General features: G+C 37.8%; 1 protein-coding gene across 1 annotated transcript in view; it reads right to left on the reverse strand.

Annotated features, from left to right (window-relative positions):
* plch2a (phospholipase C, eta 2a) overlaps nt 1-19,641 on the reverse strand; it is a 129,528-nt gene extending 109,887 nt beyond the window's left edge. The window contains exons 1-2 of the mRNA XM_053504738.1: nt 19,570-19,641; nt 14,056-14,617 (exon numbers count right to left, since the gene is read on the reverse strand). Of these exons, the coding sequence (XP_053360713.1) occupies nt 14,056-14,224 (169 nt within the window). The 5' untranslated portion in view covers nt 14,225-14,617; nt 19,570-19,641. The remainder of the gene's footprint in view (nt 1-14,055; nt 14,618-19,569) is intronic.
* Between the last annotated feature and the right edge of the window lie 2,297 nt (nt 19,642-21,938).

Consider the following 21,938-nt stretch of genomic DNA (forward strand, 5'->3'; position numbering starts at 1 on the left):
TTTATCACTGTCTGTACTTTGTGCTAAGGGTTTAATGACAGAGAGACCTTGCTGTTCTCCCGTGGCCAGCTTAGCAGCACTTCAAAAGGCACCTCGTCTGTGTTGTCCCCTTTCCTCCAATCACTCCGACCTCAGCGAGCTACAAAAGCCAGCCGTCCCTATTATGGCAGCACAATGCAGGTATGCTGGGCTGGATCGAGGGAAAGAAAGTGCGTTACGAATTCAGTTCAGCCGACAACAATGTGTACCCTGATGGCCTAGATAGAGCGATTCAGCCTGGTTTGAAGTCGTGGTCAGTGCCTGGCTCATATTTGCCCTCGCTCATTAAATGTCTGTGGTGACTGCCACTTCTGACAAATGCAAAGCCCAGCATGTATATGGTGGACATCCATTTGTTTTCGTTTACCCATGTAAGGTTTATGATAACTATTGAAGTTTATTGTTTTTCAGATTATTATGTGCATATATGATAAGAGCGCTTACTAGGTGCTGTATACTCACTGACCACTGTTTTTCACATCGGTGATCTTTATATTCAGGTAAGTCAATTACAGTTAGAAATAAAAAATACCTTCTGTCACATGACTTAGAAAATACCATGTAAGCGATGGTAAGTCCATATAGAGCACGAGTTTCAGACTACAACAAATTTATTTATTAACGAAGAAAAAAAATAATAATAACAGGGAAAAAAACTAAATAAAGCAAAAAGGGAGAAAAAAAGAATAAATGTAATAAAATACAATGTATGTATAAGCAAAAAGGATGAAAATAAAAATAAAAACTGAAATAAAACACTGAAAACTGTGTGGAAACACTGAAACATTGGAAAAATTGTGTAAATAAAACAACCGTTTAAGAGCAGAATGAGAACTTCTTATTTCTAATTAATATTTTGTGCATTATTTCTTTTAATCGGAAGGATGTTCAGAAATAGCTAAATGTTTTATCACAGTTGTTTGGGTTGTGTAAATGTCGTGTGTTTTTTTAAAAAGCGATAACTCCATCTTCCACAAGGGATAACTCAGATTAAAGTTGTGTTTGTGGTTATTTAAGTATGCAATTTAATATTAATAATATGTTGGTTGAGTTTTGATTAAAAAAAAACATGTTATGGTTTTTTATCATAGTACAAGTATGCACTCGTTGACCCACAGCTTCCCAAGACTAGCGTGTGCATCTCATGTCACTTATACACAAATCACACTGTCCTGTTTCTCACAACATATCAGGACAATAAGCTGTGCATGCATATTATTTGCTAGCACTGAAGTGAGGGCAACAGTAGCGGCAGAGTGTAAATGTTTTTTTCTTGGCTTCAATATTCTCCAAAAACCAAGTGAACACATTTAAATCATTCCCGGCAGCCGCTGTTTAGATCCTTGCTTCAGTGATGACGTGGCAGAAAGAACTGAAGCAACTGGCAACCATCGTAATGGGACGGCTTTTGCTTAAAAATATCTGGCCACTACAGTATGTGTTGTACTTTGCGGAAACTGCGGAAGTGGAAGTTTCAGAACAAATCAGAAATTGGGGCTTATCACATTCTGTTATCAACCTGTTCATTTGTATGAACCGAAGTGCTGTCTGGCAAAGTGGTGTGTGTGTGTGTGTGTGTATATATGTATATATAAAGAGAGAGAGAGAGAGAACCTTCATATATTTCTCACTGGCCAGCCCTGTAGCCTCATGATCACCATGGTGTGCTGTCGATAGGCCTTTTCAGTACATAATAAGTAAAGTAACTTAGCTAATGTTGGAAAAAGCTTTTTTTCCATCAGCAAAAAAAGGAGAGAAGCATTTACAATAATGGAGGGAACAAACTCAAATGGAGCTAAATCACTGTCTCTTGGGAGGAGTAACATAAGCTGTCATTACCCCTCTCTAAAAAAGCCCACTTAGGTGTGCTGAGTCAGCATGCCTTCCAATAACATTTCCTAGATCTTGATAACCTGCTGCCACAAGAAGGAAACCACATGTGCATGCTGTATAACTACTGCAGCAAGCCTGGAAGACTATTAGCGGACCTTTCCCCAAATAATGATATGCACATAGAATGTGGAATGTGAAATATACAGAAATACAATGATTAAAGGGTTTAAATATATATGGATGTCTTTATTAAAGACAGTGGAATATAGCTTATGCATAGAAGTACACTATGCAGTTTTTCATTTCTGTGCTTCAATTCCATATAAAATGAGTCTTACTTGATAATAATCCTTTACAATATCACATTATATCCACTGAATTTGTTCAAAACAGTTTCGTTCGAGACTTTATTCGTTGCACGGGTTCCTTTTTCTGTGACAAATGAGCGATTCAGCGTCTGCCTTGAGCCTTTCTATTGTTTGAAGCGAGTCAGTGAGCGGCTTGGAAGGAGAGAATAATGCCTAAATTAAACACTGCTTCATTGCTGGGCATCAGAAAAAATATGATATGAATCCCTGGAACGTATACCTTCATGGGCTGCCACTCCAACAGCAGGTGTTAAAGGAGGAACAAATATTGTAGTAGCATACACTATAAGTGTGATTCATAATTCCACCACTTATTATGTTTTATTGATTTTTATCAATTAATGACGGTCAGAACTTGTTAATATATAGCAATTTTCCATTGATCTAAAGGATCGGGTAAACAATAATAAAAAAAAAAAGAAGTGCTGCTTTGTTTACCGTTGATGCTGTAAGCAGACACTTTTGAACTGTCCTGAGGGTCCGACTCGGAATTCCAAATTCCAGTAAGAGAGCAAGTTTCAGTCAAATGCACCATACAAACCTCTAAAAGTATTATTTTTTTAAGTCTCTACAGCAGCAGTTAAATCTAATTACTAATGCTTCTTATGCATCAATTCAGATCTGGATCTGTACAAAATTTGTGTTCAATTAAAACTCACTTGTATTGTCTAAGTGTGTCATGCTAAACATTTTTGGAAAACACTTCTATTAATCCAATAATCTATTAATCCTGATCCACATATGTATGAAATGACATCCGGATTGCACCACAAAAAAAAAAAAAACCTACAGTAAAGAGTACTGTATTGCTTCAGTGCTGAAAAGTTCTATAACTAAATCTTTGCTAAGTCATATTTCAACAGCCGCCCTTCGACTCCCGCTATAAGCAAGTTTCAAATTGAAAAAGTATTGCGTTCACTCAAAATTGGACACCTGTAGGCCTGGTCATAAAACTCTCATTTAACATTCAAAAAAATGAGTTCTTTTTGTATATCCCAGTTTCCCACAGAGCACATTACCATTCAATTTTTTTTAACAACAGATTAAGTTGTGCAAAGCGGTTGGGGGTTAAATGCCTTGTTCTTGTACAGCAGCAGTACTTAAAATGAAACATTGATTACGACAGCGATCAGATCTGTGAAATAGCTGCAGTCTATTGTTAATTAGCTCGCCCTCTCTTGTAATATGGCATCATTCCCAGTATGACTGATGGCTGTGTAATTAGTCATTTTAGCCCTGTGACTAGTGCAAAACAAGAGAATGTAAAATCTGAGGGTTTTTTTTTAAACACATATACATGTACAGCAGTACAGGCATTGGTGGCTCAGCATTAGTCTTCTTGTCTGCTACTGTATGTGGAGGGCCTGGGTTCAATGCCCAAACCTGGCCACTGTATGCAGATCATTTTTAGTGCCCTGGGATGGTTTTGTCAGGAAGGTATAAAACCTGTGCCAACTCTGTGGCAACCACTTGATAAGAGCAACCGAAAGAACTATAATAGAATTATTTTAGCAATATTATTTAAGAGAAATAGTGAGATTCTATAATCAATCCAACCACAAAGTAGGATAAATTCGGGAGAGCTGTGCCAGACATATCAAATATGCAAACCCAGGTATCCACTGTTGCACTGTTAAACTGGAGCCGCGGAAAGTGACATTCTGTACAGTAATTCTCCTTATTTATTATAGCCTCTGGACATGGCACTGTTAAATTCATTTCAGTGCCTAAATGTAAAACAATCTACATGTGAACGGTCAAAAATTCAAACTGAAAGTGATATTTTTCAGAAAAGCTTTTAAACATCTATACAGTATGGCTTTAATGGATAGATGTATAAATTGGAACAGTACATTTCTTCTTCAGTTGATTTCATTCGTGTATTTGTCTTTTCTTCTTATTTTATATAAATTTTCAATACTACAGAGTTGTTGTGTTCTTAATCAGTTTAATTAGAAGTTGTTCATTAACTACTTTTCTGAACAATCAGAATTGAACATTTCAATTTTAATATTTTAATCTCATAACTCTCCTTTTCCATGCTCCCAATTAGCAGAGGTCAACAAGAACGTAAACACACACATTGATTCATTTAGTCAATCCTTAACCAGGTCAAAAATCTCCCACCCTTTCGACCACCATGTAAAAAAAAAAAGGATTTTCTTTCAAAGGTTTGTTTTAAGTGTGTATTATGCATTTGTATTGTATTGTATAAGCTTTGTGTAGCCCTAAATGTGGCACTTTATTACAACACTGGTACTGTAGCAAAATCGAAAATAATATGAAAGAATTAAAAACGAACAATATTTTACATGTCTTTTTTGCTCAACTCTGCAAATTTTTTATGATGTGTGCGTCTCAGTAATTTACTTTATTGCTTAGACGGTATATACTGTAAGGTTCATCATAAATCTGTCAATATCATCCTATTACAGAACCCATCTATACAGTAAGTCAGCTAAAAACATGCTTAAGTCTTGGGGAGGGGGAGGGGTAAATGCTCCCAACAGGCCATAGTATCTTTGCGAAAGCATGGTATTGAGCCAAAACAGCCAATAACTGTAAGAAGAGCATCTTCAATTCAGCATGCACTCACATCTCTGTGGCGAATAACCAGTCGACGCTTACAGTTTCAGAGCGAAATGGTCGTGAATTTCCATTGATGGTCGCTCGCGTTGCCCTGATGAGGCTGTCTGATAGGAACCTAAATGCAACATTAAAGCCTGCTGAGGCCACAAGCAGTGCACTAACCACGGATATTTACAGCAACATCTGCTTTCACTGATAAGACCTAACAATTTGGGTCTTTCCGTTTCCCAACACTCATCAGTGCATAAAAAATAAACAAGTCACACAGATATATGCCCACAGCAGAATGACACATATATATATACAATATATATATATATCTTAGAGGGGGTAAAAGTAATTACATTTTGTACTCAAGTAAAAGTACTGTTACTTCAGTGAAATTTTACTGAAGTACAAGTAAAGGTACCAGTATAAAAATCTACTCAAGTAAAAGTAAAAAGTAGCTCATTAAAAATTTATTTAGAGTAAAAGTTACCGAGTTACTTTTTTTAACAGCAAGGGTGGGATGGGGAATTCTAGTGTAATAAAAAAAGACAAGGGGATATAAATCTCAAACTAGTTGCTTTTAATTGGAGGAACACCTTTGTATAATAAAGATGTTGCCTTTCTAGAAATGTTTGCTTATATATATGATTTTTGCTTATATATATATGAGCTGGGGTTTGCTTCATAAAAATTTGAAGGCATTTCACTTTCAGCTGGGTCTGCATCATTGGCATCTGTTTTGTCCGTCTCCATCATTCTTGTGAGTTTAGCCACGCCCATCATCAATCAGTGTAGTGGTTTCCGGGGTGCAATTTTTTTTTCTTCTCGTTGCATTATTTTTATTATTTTAATTTTCGTCCTTTTTTTTTCACTCAGTAACGAATATGATTTAAAATGTAGCAAATTACAATATTTCAATCAAAACAGGTAAAAGTAAAATTACAGATTTTAAAAACTACTTTAAAAAGTAGAAGTACACAAATAACTACTCAATTACAGTAACGGGAGTAAATGAAAAAGCCCTAAACATATAGGGATACAAAAGTACTGTTTTTCCAATAATGACAAACAAGATAATACAAATGAAGTCCTTTATTCTTTGAAACCAGAGTCAGACAGGGTCATAAAGACGTCTGCACTACTCTGAGGTCACTCGCTCAATCCATGCCTAATTGATCGCTTCCTGAAGATCATGTACAGAAGCCTTTCTTGAACTTCTTCACTCTTGTCCGAGAGTTTTTTACTGGGTTTACAGTAGGTTTGGAGACGACCCGGGCCATGGCTCCAGAAGCTGAATACTTACTATACTGTCACATAACCGGCTCTTCAATAGTTTTTTAGCTATTTAGCACAACTCTTCATTCAGATAGGCTAGAACTAATGATGAAATCGCCTATAAAAAATAAAAAAGGGCCACAGGACGTTTTGTACTTGCTAAACCATATTTAGCCACTGATTGAACAATTTGCCTAAATGTACTATATATTGATGTGGAATTATGAAATATGAGTTCCATTTCTAGCTCTTGATATCAATATTGATTTTTTTCTCATGTTTTTTATTAGAGTGGATGCTTTATGAGACGCTCTAAACCGGTGTGGTCATATGTCACATGACGTTCTGTCTCATGTTATTATCTAAACGAGAAAATCAGAACAAACAGGATAAAATTAATTATAATCGTTTATTTATTTTACAATCTGGTCAGAAGGTGCTCATTATTCAAAGTCACTATTTACATTACTTTCAGCTTTACAAAAAACAAAACCTGAACCTTTTTTTTTTTTTTTAGAATTTCTGACAAACAAAGGCTTTGGGTCAATATTATAGAACGTTCAGTGGAGATGATGAATGGAGACAGTGGGACTGAACATTTTATCACACAGTCTAGAAAATAGCATGAGGACCTACAAATTATACTAAAACTCAATACTACAACTCTGACCTTCTTATATTTCACCTCAAATCTGTTTTAGCAATGACGAATGTAAATCTGTCCTATTTTATGATTTTTAGCAGCGTTCATACATTTATATTTTATTCAGTCCACACATGCATGCCAATGAATTCATATATTTTATGCAACTTAAATCTATTTTTATGTTTAAAGCACTTTCTTTTACTTCCAAATTAACCGGTACATGAATATTCAGATGCCACTTTAACGGAAATCCTTGAAAAAAATAGCTATGAGCATTCAAACAATATAACAGAAACTTGATCGGGCTAGTGTCAGTGAAGATGGAAATGAAGTGCAAATGCATGAAAGCCAGTCACTTTCGAATGCATTCGACATTCCTAAACCCATTACTCTTTATAGAAAAAGCACATTTCTGCCTAATAGACCCGAGTGAAACAGCTTGAAGCAGAAACTTTTCATTTCATAATCTATGAGGGGCGTTCAAGTCAAACCAGGACTTGTTGTCTCTTGAGCAGAAAAGGAGATCTGTTAGAGCATCCTGTTAGTCATGCTAGTAAGTGACACATGTCTCCTATTAACGCATGGTGGCGCTAATGTGTCAGCATGGGAGTCATGTGTTAAGCAAAAGGGTGTGCAACATGTTAATTCAAGCATGGAACAGTTTTGTCATGCTGTGATGAAATTTTTCATGAAGGTAGACATAAAACTGATTAAACTTAAAGAGACTCTTGAAACACTTGAATGGTGTAAATGATTCAAAGAAGGTTGTATGCCCATAAATAAAAACTGACGAATAATTTGGTGCCAGCTTGCAGATGAGACGCATGTATCTGTAGGAACTGTGCACACAATCATTAATGAACGACTCAGGCACATTAAAGTTATTTCGACATTCCGTATCCATCCTGACCTCGCTCCAAACCATTTACATCTTTGAGCCTTTTAAGGAGTTCCTGGGAGGCTAGAGTTTAAGACATTTTAGGATGCATTAGTATAGTAGGGGATTGTATACTGTAGAGAAATACTATTCGATTTTACTCTCACAATTGTGTTCTGTTATTTTGCACGATCAAGTGCAGAGTCCCGGTTTGACTTGAACACCGCTCAGAGCTGATTCTGTCTCCTTCTACAGCTTTTGGACTGAAATCTGAGGATATGAAAATAATCAATAAAATCAAAATATAAACACAGGCATCAAGAAAATATAAAAATACAAAATGGTATAAGTCTGTGGAATATGTTTTATTATTACTAAAATAAATAGCTTTCCTACATTGGTAAGAGCAATATATTGTACTGTATATACTGTACCCTTGGATAGAAATGCATTGTCGCAATTTTGCGACGTCTCCTGCCCTTGGAAAGTTAGTTGTACCCCTAAATGGAACTATATAAAATATTACACGGGAGAAGAAGTGGTCAAGGCCATGTCAGCGTGTCGTAATACACGATTTTTACACAAGAATGCCCAGCAGCACATGAGCTTTATCTGGATAAATATCCAGTCCTCTGGGACATAAAGCAAGCTAACTTTGGATGAGGAGAAAAATTAGCTATGTAATTTTAGAACAGACGTTGTTTCAGTTCTCCGGGGCATGAATAACTGTCAAAGATTTTATTTTTTTTAAATTGGATTTCTGGAGGCAGATGCTCCATAGAGGTTCCCAATGTAAAGCCAAACCGAATGGTGTTAGGAGATTTCAGCAGAAACTAACAGATGTGCAGGGAGATGAAAGAATGAGGTGGAGTATAATGGTTTCAAAATTCCCTGGAAGACATGCAAATTATTCTCTATTTGTTCTTTTTGTTATGAGGAGGGAAAAAAAGATTCTCAGAATTGATATACTATATTTTAATAGCTTTAAAGCTTCAGATCCTCCCATAAGGATTGCTGCCCTATTTATATTGAAGAAGAAAAAAAAATACTGCAGAAAAGAAGAAATGGAGTGTAACTGAAAGTGTGTGGGGTATATTAGGACTACTCAGCTATATATATATATATATATATATATATATATATATATATATATATATATATATATATGCTCTAAAATGAATGATGTTATAATTGTTAGTCATCATAAGGGTGAAAAACTGCACTGTACAGGAAATAAAACAAATTCTGCCCTCTACTGGGAATAAATTGGATTAATGTAATTGTAATGCCAGTTAGCGTAATCTGCATGTTTTTGGACTGTGAATTTCTTTTTTTTTTTATTTTTTTTATAAAGTATCAAAAGATTATTTGCATGGTGCAAACTGTCAAAGAATATCATATTTATTCCCGGGAAGTATAATTCATAAAGCAGATGAGGTGTAGGTTCACAGTCTACTGAGGGCAAAGCTGCACTAAAAGGTGTGATACAGCTTCGCAAATCACATTAACTCCACAGCCAACTGTTCCGTTAATAGCAGCTCAACACGCAGATGCCTACAAATGGATCGTCTAGACAACTGTTCTGATCCTTACATGACTCCCCCTAAACCAATCATAGCCCTTTTCCCAACTTTGCCCATACCCATACCAAAAATTTCAAGTAAGCAAATCCCTGGTGATGCCCGACTCAGCATATTAGTGCATTACATCATACAGTAGATGTAGCAGTGTAGTGCACTTCTAGTCCAATTGGGAACCATTTGGGATTCAGCCATGGGTTGCTTGCGAACAGCAATGTCTCAGAGTTCCTACAAGTGTGTAACAAACAGATGGGCTATAATTACTCCCTTGGCTGCTACAGAGGAATGAGGCCTGTGCGTTTCACAAATGCTTACTACTGTACACCTTTAACAGTATAAGTAAGTGCTCATAATCAACCACCTACTCAAACTACTGTAACCATAAACTCATAAGAGTAAATGTAAAACATACTGTATATCCTGCCTTTACAAGGAGTCAGAACTCTTGTCTTGGCATGCATTTACGTAGAAAGTACAAGACATACAGTACAGGAACATACACTTGTAGCGTAGCCGTTGCTCCATTTTAAGAAATTAATGCGACAATACGTCACTTATGAAGAGTCTATAAAACCACACTCGTTGGTTCGGACGTTTAGTAATTGTGACCAAGCAGATATGACGGTAGCATGTAGTTTTAGACACAGCTACAGCTTGTCTTTTGGCCACGTCTGATCAAGAGCTGCTGAGCCATGCTGTGTGTGTGTCTCAGATTAATGCAAGTTATACAATTACGGCTTGGAAATCAAACAGAAAAAGCCCGCCAGCACAGCAGATGGGAGATTAAACGGGTGTCAGAAGATCTTTCCGTGGTGATGAAGCCTACTAGAATGTACTAATGAGGCTCCTGAGTGGTGCATCTGGAGATCATGAGTATGAATCCCGTTCTGTGGCCAGGAGTCCAAGGAAGCGAAATCGGCCATGCTCTCAGGGCATTAGCAATCGTGGGCTAGTGCAGAAGCAGAAGTGGGTGGATTGACTGTTACACCGCCCTAATGTTGCATCAGCAGCAATTTAAAAGGATGGAGGCAGCTGGCTTTAAATGCCTCAGAGGAAGCATGTTAGCTTTTGCCCTCGTGGTTTTGTAGCATAAAGTATACATATGTGTATGTACATGTCAGAAATTATTGATATATTCCAATACAATTCCATTTTATTATTAATATTTTGAGATAGAGCAGGAACAAAGTGTGATGAAACCAAATTTATGAACACACACAGCCGCCTATTAAAAAATAAACTACTAAGTCAACAGTGCAATGTGAATGTGACAAAAAAATCACAAGTCAGTGGATAGATCAGGGCTCAAAAACAGTTCACTCTGAGCAGAACCAATATTGTATTGCTCTCGCCTGTCATGAGACGGTGTTGGAGACGGATGCAAACGCAGTTTAGAATGAATTAAAAATAGCAAACAATTCCAACATGGAGGAAAGGTAAACAAGAGCATGCATGAGGTCAGGCAATGAGCCAACAGCAACACAAGAACACATGGCGAATGCAAAAACCAGGAAGAAAGATAAGATCAAAAATCACACGTACACACAGAAAGTGTACACAGAGTATTATCCCTTTGTATCTTCAGCAGCCATGCTTGTAACCTAAAGTGAAGATTCTGGAGGGTAAAACCGTACTGGAGATAAGTTTAATTGCAATATTACACATGTCGTCAGGAGAATTAGCAAATTCCAAAAGTAGAAAATTTAATTCGTATACATGCTAGCTTGGTAAATGCCATGTCGGGGTTAAAGAGCTAAGCTGTCTTCCTTAAACACAAACAGGCTTGATTATATGTTTAATACATATAATACAGGTACTTTAAATCAAGTCTTATAGCACCTGTAAGGACCCCTAGTGACCCTTATAATCCCCCTTTTGAAAAATACATTGGTACCTCAGCACACGGATTAAATCCATTTCAGAAACGAGCTCTAAAGGTGAAATTTTGTATTGCAAAACGTATTTTCCCATAGGAAAAGATGTAAATGCAGATAATCCGTTCCACCCTCTCAAAAATATTACTAATATTATAAATTCCAAACACTGTAACCATATTTTTGCATATAATAACAAACAAAACAATTAGAAAAAACATGAATAAAATAAAATAAGAAATAAATAAACCTCACTTTCTTTAAACCGGCGAAAGGAATTTTTTCTATAAAAAAAAACGGAAGTGAAAGTGACTGCCTTTTTTTCTTGCTCTTGGGAAACATGGTCGTATATCCTCACAAAATCTTGCACAAAATGCAAAAAACTATGAAATAATATGACAACTCGCTTCGCATGGCATTCCACTAACACAAATGAGTTTTGAATGGCTCCGCAGACGTACGCGCACCTTAGCCAGCATTCAGTTTGCTTCGTTTGCTTTTTATTCTTAAGGTGAAAAATCGTGAGTTGGTGCTGCAAAGGTACCACCACTGTACTGGTATATAAAAAGTCAATTTGCCTTTTATTTGGTCTTTATGAGTTTACGCAAGTGGAAGTAGCGGATAGCTCTGTACTTCAAGTGTGTAACGCCGGCCGAATGGGCCGTGAGCATGCAGCTCGAAAAGATGCGGTTAGCTGGTGTCAAGTGGTTCAGAGGAAACTACACAGCAGTGCCTGGAAAGACAGCAGTCTTGAATGGAAAATGCTGAGAAGGCTGTGCGCCCAAAGGAAATAATAATTATTATTATTGTATAATTATATTAAATATAATTGTAACGGGTTTGACACCCGGGTGGCACCACAAACATGGACACGGGGCGAGGTCTTACGGAAAAGGAGTAATTTTATTAGGAATAATGGCGATGGAAAATAGTGAATGTGCAGGTCTGGAGGCAGTGCCCAATGGGCAGCGGCTCCTGCATGCTCCTGAAGCAACTCTTCCTGCTGACTTGGCCAACCAGACCTTCCCAACTCTCCTTTGGGTGCGGCCTTTTGACAGGAAAGTGGTTGAGCAGCTTTCTCGACTGGGAACGTAAGCCTTAATGTGAAGCATAATGTGGCCTTTCCCTCTCTTTTGGGCAGGATCCTAAAGGCTGTGCCACGGGAGCTCGAGCAGTCTTTTCCCGGCCGTCCTCAACATGAGGATCAAACGGCTGCAATTAGTTCTACGGCCTTTGAAGTCCCTGGGGCTTATTACATCACCCTGCTCGCATGCCACTCTTCAACATTTTTGGTGTCCACCAAAGTGTGAGCAAAGAGCGACAACAGATTGAGGTGCACTGGCACATCACTGGTGCACGACGTGACAATAATATTAGTGTATTAGTATTACTGCATCTGTGCATTGAAGAACAGCACAGCTCATGTGCTGATTCTTTCCCCACAAATATCTTGCAGTAGTACCGGTATTTTGTTAAACAGAGTTTAAAATGCTTATTTCTCAGATCCTGCAATTGCTGCTTAAATACAGATTATAATTGCTACACCTAACTAGCTATTATTGTGAAGCATTTTTTATGCTGTATTCATTCCTTTTCTGACATTTATTTTCAAGGTACTAAGAGACTGCAAAGACTACTTGAGCATTCGGCTACTATTCAAACCACAGGACGTATTCTGGGGCAGTGCACTGGAAACCTGTTGAATGTTTATTGACTCAGTATTTGAATTGCATGAACATACAGTATTGCTGCCATAAAGGCACATAGATTCTCAAGGTAACATTCTACTGCTTATTACAAATCTGCTCCGTTTTTAATAAGTGTCGACGAGTGGAATTTCATCATCCAACATCAGCAAAATGACCTTCAGGGAATCTTATTTACTGTAACTGTGCGATGAGAGAACATAAGCACACAACCGTTCAAGTAATTTGCCTTTGTAGTGGTGCCATAACTAACGCATTTCCAGACAGTCCAGGGGATTGAATAATTGCTCAATTACCACAATTCACCCTACTATATCCATACGTCCATCTAGGAACCTCAGTAGTCCAACTAGGGACCTTGGTGACCTTGGTATTTATTCCCATTTTGTTTAGAACAATGTTAGAACCATTGGTCAACATTCACACGCATTTACAGTACACACTCAAGCAATTTGGGAACGCCACGTCTTTGGACTGTGGAAATCAGAGAAACATTTAAGAAACCCACCAAGCACGGGCAGGCCATGCAAACTCCATGCACACAAAACCCAATGGCAGAAATCAAACCCGGATCCTGGAGGTGCAAGGCGTCAGTGCTAATTACTAAGCTACCGTGCTGCCATAGTCTACTATTGACTGGACATTTTCTTGTTTGCTGAGACTGAATGCATGAATTGAAGTTGTTTAAAGTAAAGATGTGCATGTGATCTGAATCCATGTAATCTCACACACACACACACACACACACAAACACCATGTTTTACAGCATATACACCAGTTTTGAAAACCAGGATACCCTGTCAGACAAGCATTTGTAACAGAATGCCAACAAACCATTAACAGTAATTGCCCTCTGTAATTGCTGTGAGTTTAAATGTGACATTAGCCAGACAGATCTTCATTACATTTATTTCGATTATCCGTGAGTCATAAGCATAAAAAAAATTATAAAGATCTGTGAAAACATAGAACAATTTGAGTGTAGGTATCTGTACAGGCTCTGTAGGCTTCAAAAAGACAGCAGACTTTCAAAGTAAATATCACGGAGTACTGAGACATTACAACAATCAACAATCAGGTTTCAACCACAACTGTGTAAACACCAGTGTTTGAATCCTTTCAATCCTTTAAACTCTGCTTATGAAAACTGACCTCAAATTATGCCATGAGGTTGAAGCAGAGTTTAGAACTCATAAATCAACTAGATTTTATTATACCGAACAAAAGGCCAGGAATTTTGCCATGTAAAACAGCAACAGCATTTAGCCATTTTGACTTACCAACGTCGAGGAAGTTTGCAGCCAAGAAGAAGTTCCAGTGTTGGCTCCGTCCAGTATCGCTGTTATTTGTGAAACCCCATGATTTCATCGATAGATTTGGAGATTCCGTGCCCATGCTGTAACCTCCAGACTGCAGGGATGTATTAAGAGAGTCCGTATCCATTTTCATATAAATAATCACTCCTTGAAGCAGGGATTTTAAAGGCACAGGTGCCGGACTACAGTATGCATCAAAATAACATATGATCTGGTATCGCCACGTATCAGAAACCGTCAACTCAAGAGCTCCATAAGTTGTCGCACTGTACACAGGACGGACCTTGCCGAAATCTCCAGTGACACTTAGTCTGACTGAAGCTGATAGGTAGCAGATTTTCAGCAGATGTTCTTATGGAGCCTATAGTGGTTAAATGTCTGGAGATAGCAGGATGTCTGGTTGGGGTTGATGGGCTGATAACAGTTATAGGGCGAGGTTATCTGGAAATCCTTTGCAGCTGTTTCCACTGCATTTCAGTTCCTAGGCAGATCGCCAAGGCTAGGACAAGCTGGAGCAAGAAGGTACCTAAAAAAAATATAAGTAGTTTAGTTTTTGACAATAGCATGAAAATTTATCTGTACTCATGCTGCTTAAAATATCATCAATGCCAACCAACATTTATGCATGTAATTAATATATAAAGCATGCAATATCATGCTTAACACGCTTACATGTATGTAGTGGTACACCCTGAAATTAACTTTTAAGATCTGATTTACACAATTTCTCTTGAAATAGAAGTTTTTATTATTATTATTATTATTATTATTATTATTATACAATAAATAACTAACCAAATATAAAAACTATATTTTCTATTTCATAAGATTTATCCACTAGGCCAGTATCAGTTAGAACCTCTGTAATTTGGCTGTACTTGTGCAAACCTTGGATCTGGGATATGTCTCTGGCAGCTTCATGCATCTGTATCATGCTATTTCAGTCTTTTCTTTGCTGCTAAATGTCTCAATCTATATAAGATGGCATGCAAACTGTTTAATGAAAAGCATCTCTTAAATTCTTGCTACAGATTTTCAATTCAATTGAAGTCTATGTTATGACTGGGCTATTCCAACACATTCAAGTTTTAAGTAGGATTGATGGACTGTTGTAAAGCAAATCTTTGCACCAGATTTAAGTCTCATGTAAGACAAGAATTACCCTGCACTATCCATCTTAACCTCAACCAGTTTCCCATGCATGCTAATAAAAAGCATGTCTACACCATGATGCTGCCACCACTCAGGGCCTTGCTGACTGGCCCAACAGTAGTAGCTTGCTGGTGATGGGGTTTAAACCCATTACCTTCTGATCCATACTGTACATAACCTCTACGCTACCCACATGGGCAACCTACAGTTTTGAAAAATGAGATCAAAGTGGATTCCGAAACATGAAGTTCCTAAAATGAACACAAGAAGCTGGCTCTAAAAGTGAGAAAATCCACAAAGATCCCCACATTAAAATGTCCAACTTTCAATATGCCCAACAGAAATTAATGTTTGCAGCTAAGTTTAAACCTCCTTAGCAGGATTTCCTATTCATGACACCTGTACGGGGGTGAATTTTGATTTAACGCATCAGTTAAAATTACATTAGGCCATAAAGTTATGCATGATTAGGGGCGTATATAATAAACTTTATAATGCTGTTTGATTAAGCCATCGCTTTTGGGGACAATGGTCGAAGAAACATATCATCCCATTTAATTACAATTCAGTTCCAGGTGGCAACACTTCAAAAGTGATACGAGGGACTGTATGTGTTAATCATAAAGCAATCAAACTTACAAAACTGTTTATTTCAAATGAACTTCAAATCAAATGAGGCTCTGCTGTGTTTCTGGCATCACTATTAAAGACTTTGTCTCTCATTTTCCCACTATTCAAAATACAGGCATCCATGCTTAAGCCTAAAAGGTCATACTTCTATCCTGGCATCTACGGGCTCCTGATCCCATTAGATGTTTGTTAGACACATTAACCAGGATTTAAATGGAGTCATCTCCTGCCAAGATGGCGACCAGTGCTCCCTATGTATATAAGCTTCAAAACCATTGTTTAGAAAACCTAGGGGTGACGTCATGGGGGGTTTGTTAATTATACAGTCTATGATTTAGATTTAAATGTCTTTAATAATAGATCTATTCCTATTTCTTTTTTCTTTTTACGCCAGTGTAAGAACTGATCGGCAAACCCTTGAGAACGACAACTCTATTATTATTCTTTTCTGTTGCACTCTCTTTTCTATTGTCCATACCTGAATAACAGTATGCAGTAGTGTATAGTAGTTTGTCTTCCCTAAATAGCACACTTGTCCCTGTCTTTAAGGGGAATTCCTTCTCCCATCCCCGGAGAAGATTAGAGAGTGTGCACAGAGCATTGTAAAATTTGATATGTAAGTGACAATTTAATAGAACCCTTCTCTCTTCTTCACAGGTTGGGGATTTTAGTGTCTCGAGAGAAAAGCTTAGAAAGACACACACCTTCACCTTCAGCACCAAACACACACACAAACATACATACAGTAGTACACACATATATACATACATACATACATACATACATACACACATACATGCATGTAACAGGCACAGTTTTGCTAGTGAATCAATAACAATAATAATAATGCACATGCACCAGCACAACTAGTACGCAAATTCTTATCTCCTGTATCAAGTTACACATCACCTCACTGATAAACGTCCTATCTTATCAGATAAAACAACAAATGACGTACAGCGAGAGGTTATGGCTTAGTCAAAACATAAACTCGGCCACCCTGCCGAACAATGGGACAGTGTTGTGATGGGACAAGTTTAGGCCTGAAGGCCACATGAGGAGACATGTTAGCAAACACAACACCTGGATACTCACCAGAGAGAAAAACCAACAATCCTAACCTTCCCCCCAACCCAGACGCATGGGGCCTGAAGTTAAAAGCATGACAAATATGTCTGATGTCTAATCAGAATACAGGATGGGAATTATGTACTAATATTGCACAATTAAAAAAAAAATTTTAATCCTATTTGCAACTCGAAGGCTTTCACATCATGCTAATTATTTAAAGCATGCACTAAAGACAAGCTGTTTCGAAAAACTCATTTAATGGTCCACTGAGCAGTAAAGAAAACAAGCAGATATTTTACACCATTAATAAGAAGCGGATCAGAACAAAAACAATACAAATTGAAAACTAATCTTTTACAAGGTGCTAGATTCCTTAACAGAAAGTGTGAAACGGAGATTGTTAAACCGCACAGCATTGTGTTTTGAGGTAAGATGATCTGGCCAGATGAAAACACAATGATCCCAGTTTGACCCTTGCACTCAATTGTCTTTGTATGCAATCTTCCAAAGCCTTTTGTGTGTTTAACTCATCCACTGCTGGTACTGTAGATTAAGCGAATATGCAAAAGTTGGGATTGAATTCCTCATCCTCATGCAGTTAACCGTGGAATTTCCATATGACAGAAGACACTGTACACAACTTTATCTGCTCTGGTGGTCACACTCAAAACATGATATGGACATTTAAATACAAACAAATTTCCAGATTAACTATGAGCGACGTTCGAATCAAACTGGGACTTATGATTGCGCAGAATAGAAGAACACAGTTATGGAGAATAAAAGCTCCCTTTATTTCTCTATATAATCCACTGCTACACTAATGCGCTTGTACATAAAATGTTGCCATGATCGTTCTGCCTGCTTCACATCTGAAACGCTGGCTTCCCAGGAACTCTTTTAACTGCCCCAGCAAAACCGAGTTGCCACCTTTGGAGCCCTTGAGCAAGGCCCTTATCCATCAATGCTCAGATGTGTAATGAGATAAAATGTACAGTAAGTCTCTGTTTCTGACTTACTGTAAAAGTTTCTGTAATGCACAAGTGATGTTGGTGAATGAGTGTGTGTACAGTTCACACAAACAGATGTGCCTCATCTGCAAGTCGGCAACAGGATCGTACAGCCGTACAACGAACGTCAGTCCCATCACTATAGAGGACTCAAAGTCTATTGTAAACGTTAGTCAGATTTGCCCCTTCATTCAGTCCTGGCCCTGGTTTAACTTACAGTAAATGCCCCTCATACCTACAAATTCAGCTAATATCACACTATATGATTTTTCACGACAGTGTTTTGAAAAATCCTTTAAAAACACCTCTGGGAACATCTTGTTAATGCATATCCTCTTGAATATATTAGTCTTGCCATAAACTACCAACCACATAATACTCTTTTAGAACACTCATTATAATAGTAGTCATGAGAAAAGTGCCCAGGGGGACAATAAATAACCCTTAATTTCATACTCATGTTTATTGCGTATAATTAAAAATCAGTGGCTATTCAAAGAATGAATATGCCTTCCTTTACTATATTTCTATTAGTAACAAAAAGATCATTTTTGTAAGATGGAAGTAGCACAATGTCTCATTTCGGGATTCTTAAATTACTCTTATGTTTGTATGATATCTGCCGTTTATGTATATCATATTACTTTTCCACAATTTGTCTCGTTCAGCTCAAAGCATGTAGTACTTCTCAACCACCCAATGTCATTGTCGTTCAGTGGCAAGATCACACCATGCATGAGCTCTAATAAGAGATTGAGATAAGAGATTACTCAATACGCGAGAACACTTAAAGGTGCCGGTTGGTTAATTTACATATCGAATACATTCCTACATTTTAAGAAATATCTCATTCTCATTCACAGAGAGTTGCCAGCGCATTAGTGCTGTGGGCCACCAGCTGGCAACCTGCAGTTCTAGAACTCCGAGTCACTCTTTGGCACACGGAGCTGCCCGACACAATCAGTCTTTTCATTATCCCTTCAGCCGACCGGTTTATGTTGCACCTCACAATGCAAGACGATTTCAAGCGTAGGTTCATTCAGAGCTAGATTCTTTCTGGGGTTTTTTCCTCTTTTTTTTTTTTTTACGTACTCACAAAAAGAGAGTCCATAGAAACCCCACTTTGGTCCAACAGGTGAGGATTTAAGTAAAATTTAAATAAACAATGGGACATGCTGTAAAAGATTTTTAACAACATAGTCGTGGGGGTGTTTCATGTCGAGATACACGAGTTAACGAATAATTTATGGATGCCTGATTTCACAGTTTGGCCCGAAGTGCCGTTCCTCTCTGAAATGGGTGCCTGGTTCACAGTTTGGCCCGAAGTGCTGTACCTGTCAGAAATGATCGCTGTTGAATTCATGACAGCATGGAAGACACCGAAAGACAAAAAAACTTCTGATCCCTAGTCAGATCGCTCACCTGAAAGCTCCCCTTGTTCTCTCTCTGCTCTCACAGGTAAGGAGTATAGAGTTTCAGAGCAGTAAAGCCTTAACAGCGAAAAACCCAGAGTACGAAATCAGCCATCCAGCTTCACAGATACACCTGGTGTTCATGTCATCACTTCACAGTGTCTTAAGATACATTTTTAATAAATCGTCGGGTATTATTTTACCTTTGTGAGACACAATCCAAAAAAGCAACCTTCCTGAGACGGGTGCCGGTAAATCCCAGAGCGAAGGTGGAGTTGTGATAGTGAAACACACACACACACACACACACACTCCTCAGGCTACTCCACTCCTTTCGGACTGAATATACTTTTAGATTTTCATACCTCTGAAATGTACAGCTCCATGTTTCAGGTAATGGAAACTGATGTCATCTGAAAGTTCTTTGTCCACAGTGGGTGTTGCCGTATGGGGTAACAACTGTGTCAACATCGGACAAGTAAAGGCAAAAGAGTCTTCACAAGAGGGGGCGGGCAATGGGGTGGGGTGCAGAGAACAGGAGCACATGGAAAATGTACTGAAAAATCCGGTGTGTGTGAGAGATCGCTGGAGAAAACCTCGAACAAATCAGATATTATAACAGCTCCACTTTTCACCCAAGTCTCCGTCAAGCAGGCTTCCGACTCCAGTATTTCACACCCACTTGTCATCCAGTATGTACACACTTTCCTACCAGATTCTTCAGCCTTTCTAGAGAACACTGATTTACAGTACACACTCAAATCAGGATAAGACGATCAAGCAGTTCGTACCGCCATAAATTTAATGAAGTCTAATGGGAAATGGATCAAAAATTCATTAAAGTTTAGTTTTCTGTCTTTTCAAAGCTCACAGTGTCAGTCCAGAGGGCAAAGTCCTTCTTTATACCGTTCTGATTTTACTGCAGTCATACAAACAAATAAGTGTAAAGAAAGACTTTGCACTTTGCTTCTAATTAAAACGAATTTTGCCCATGAATCATGCACGATACAGAATGATTCACTTTGCCACATGCTCCTTGGCCTACAAAATTACACTTCGCGTAGAAACTCATGAATAAAAAAAAAGAAAAAAAAAAAAGTTATGATAGACTTACCAAAGTTCATAAACGGTCAAACCAGTTTTACTTCCTTTGCAAGCACTGCAGCTAAATATAACTATATTGAAGTTTTCAAATGAATAAAAAACCCTGTAGATAAAGTAGGATTTGTCCCAAGCGATAATCATCCTACGCAAAATTAAACTAAAAAACAAAAACACATTCTTTCAAACAAAAAAATTTAAATAAAAAGCACCCATACCTTATCATGCCTGTAATTTGTATCAATAGGAATCCATCTTGTCTGGCTTGTACACCATTTAATCTCACATTGCAAGAACTCACATGTATCTTCCAGTTTAAAGAGAAAAAAAAAACCTCTGCCCCTCCTCATGTGTAAACATTGGCCACACTTCCTCGGCTGCCACAAAGAGCCAATAAGACGCTACAAGCCTTTAATCAAACAAGACTTGCCTCAGCATAGTCAAAATCTGAAGACAAGTCATGTGGAGGCGTTTTTAACCATCAATGTAAAAAAGGGATTTTTTCAAATGTATTTATGTATGAATTTTAATAGTGCTTCTTGATCTGGGTGGATCTGAAAAGAGAGAGAGAAAGAGGGAGAACAAACCGGTTCTGCCACTTATGCTTGGGGGTAGGAGATAAAAAGTGTTAGAAGTGAGTGGTACTGTAAATGGATGAAATGACAAAAAAAGAAAGAAAAAAACCCTGAGCCTGCTGTGAAAGAACGGAAGCTACAGTAGATAGCTCCGGGGTCTATCCGAACAGACCCTCCAGACAGGTTTTAACTCAACTTTTGAGTGCTAATTTGTACTTCCAGGCAACTTTACAGTGACGGATGATGTATAGGAATGTGCTTGTTCTAACTCTTTATTGTTTTTATAGTAATAAGTCATTCACAGGGACCTGAATAGTGGACAAACCCAAATATTCTAAGTGTAATAAGGATTAAAGACATTTAGATTTATTGTTGGTCTGGTAAGGTTATTGTAAGGATGTTACAATGTCTTATATGTTTTTGTCTTATTAAAGCTGTATTTCGTTTAGCTTATTGAATTTTATGAGGCTGTGAGATTTCTTCTCGATATATCTTATTTCACATAACACATACTGTAAAGGCCCAAAATAAATACAATGAAGACATATAGAAGTTAAAATTTTTGCTTTGAAATGTTTCAAATGCTCAAAAATGCTCCATGCGGATGGCCCAAGTTTAATTCCCACCCTGTGCCCAAACCAGCCACTGGATGCAGTGCCAGTCCCAAGCCCAGATAGAATGGGAAAGTTGCGTCAGAAACCTCTTTTTTTTTTGGTCTGGCAGACATTCCATAATATTATATCCTATAAATAAAAAAATAAATTAAATAGGAAAGATCACATGATGTCTCCTGCTCCGTGAGCCTCTCTTTTACAATTTGAGCCCGATGAATCCTGGCATCATCGTCTTGGGAATTGGCCGTGTCATAATTTAAGAAGAAATCCATTGATGGAAAA

This window comes from Clarias gariepinus, chromosome 9 (genome assembly GCF_024256425.1).
Source record: "Clarias gariepinus isolate MV-2021 ecotype Netherlands chromosome 9, CGAR_prim_01v2, whole genome shotgun sequence".
NCBI lineage: Eukaryota > Metazoa > Chordata > Actinopteri > Siluriformes > Clariidae > Clarias > Clarias gariepinus.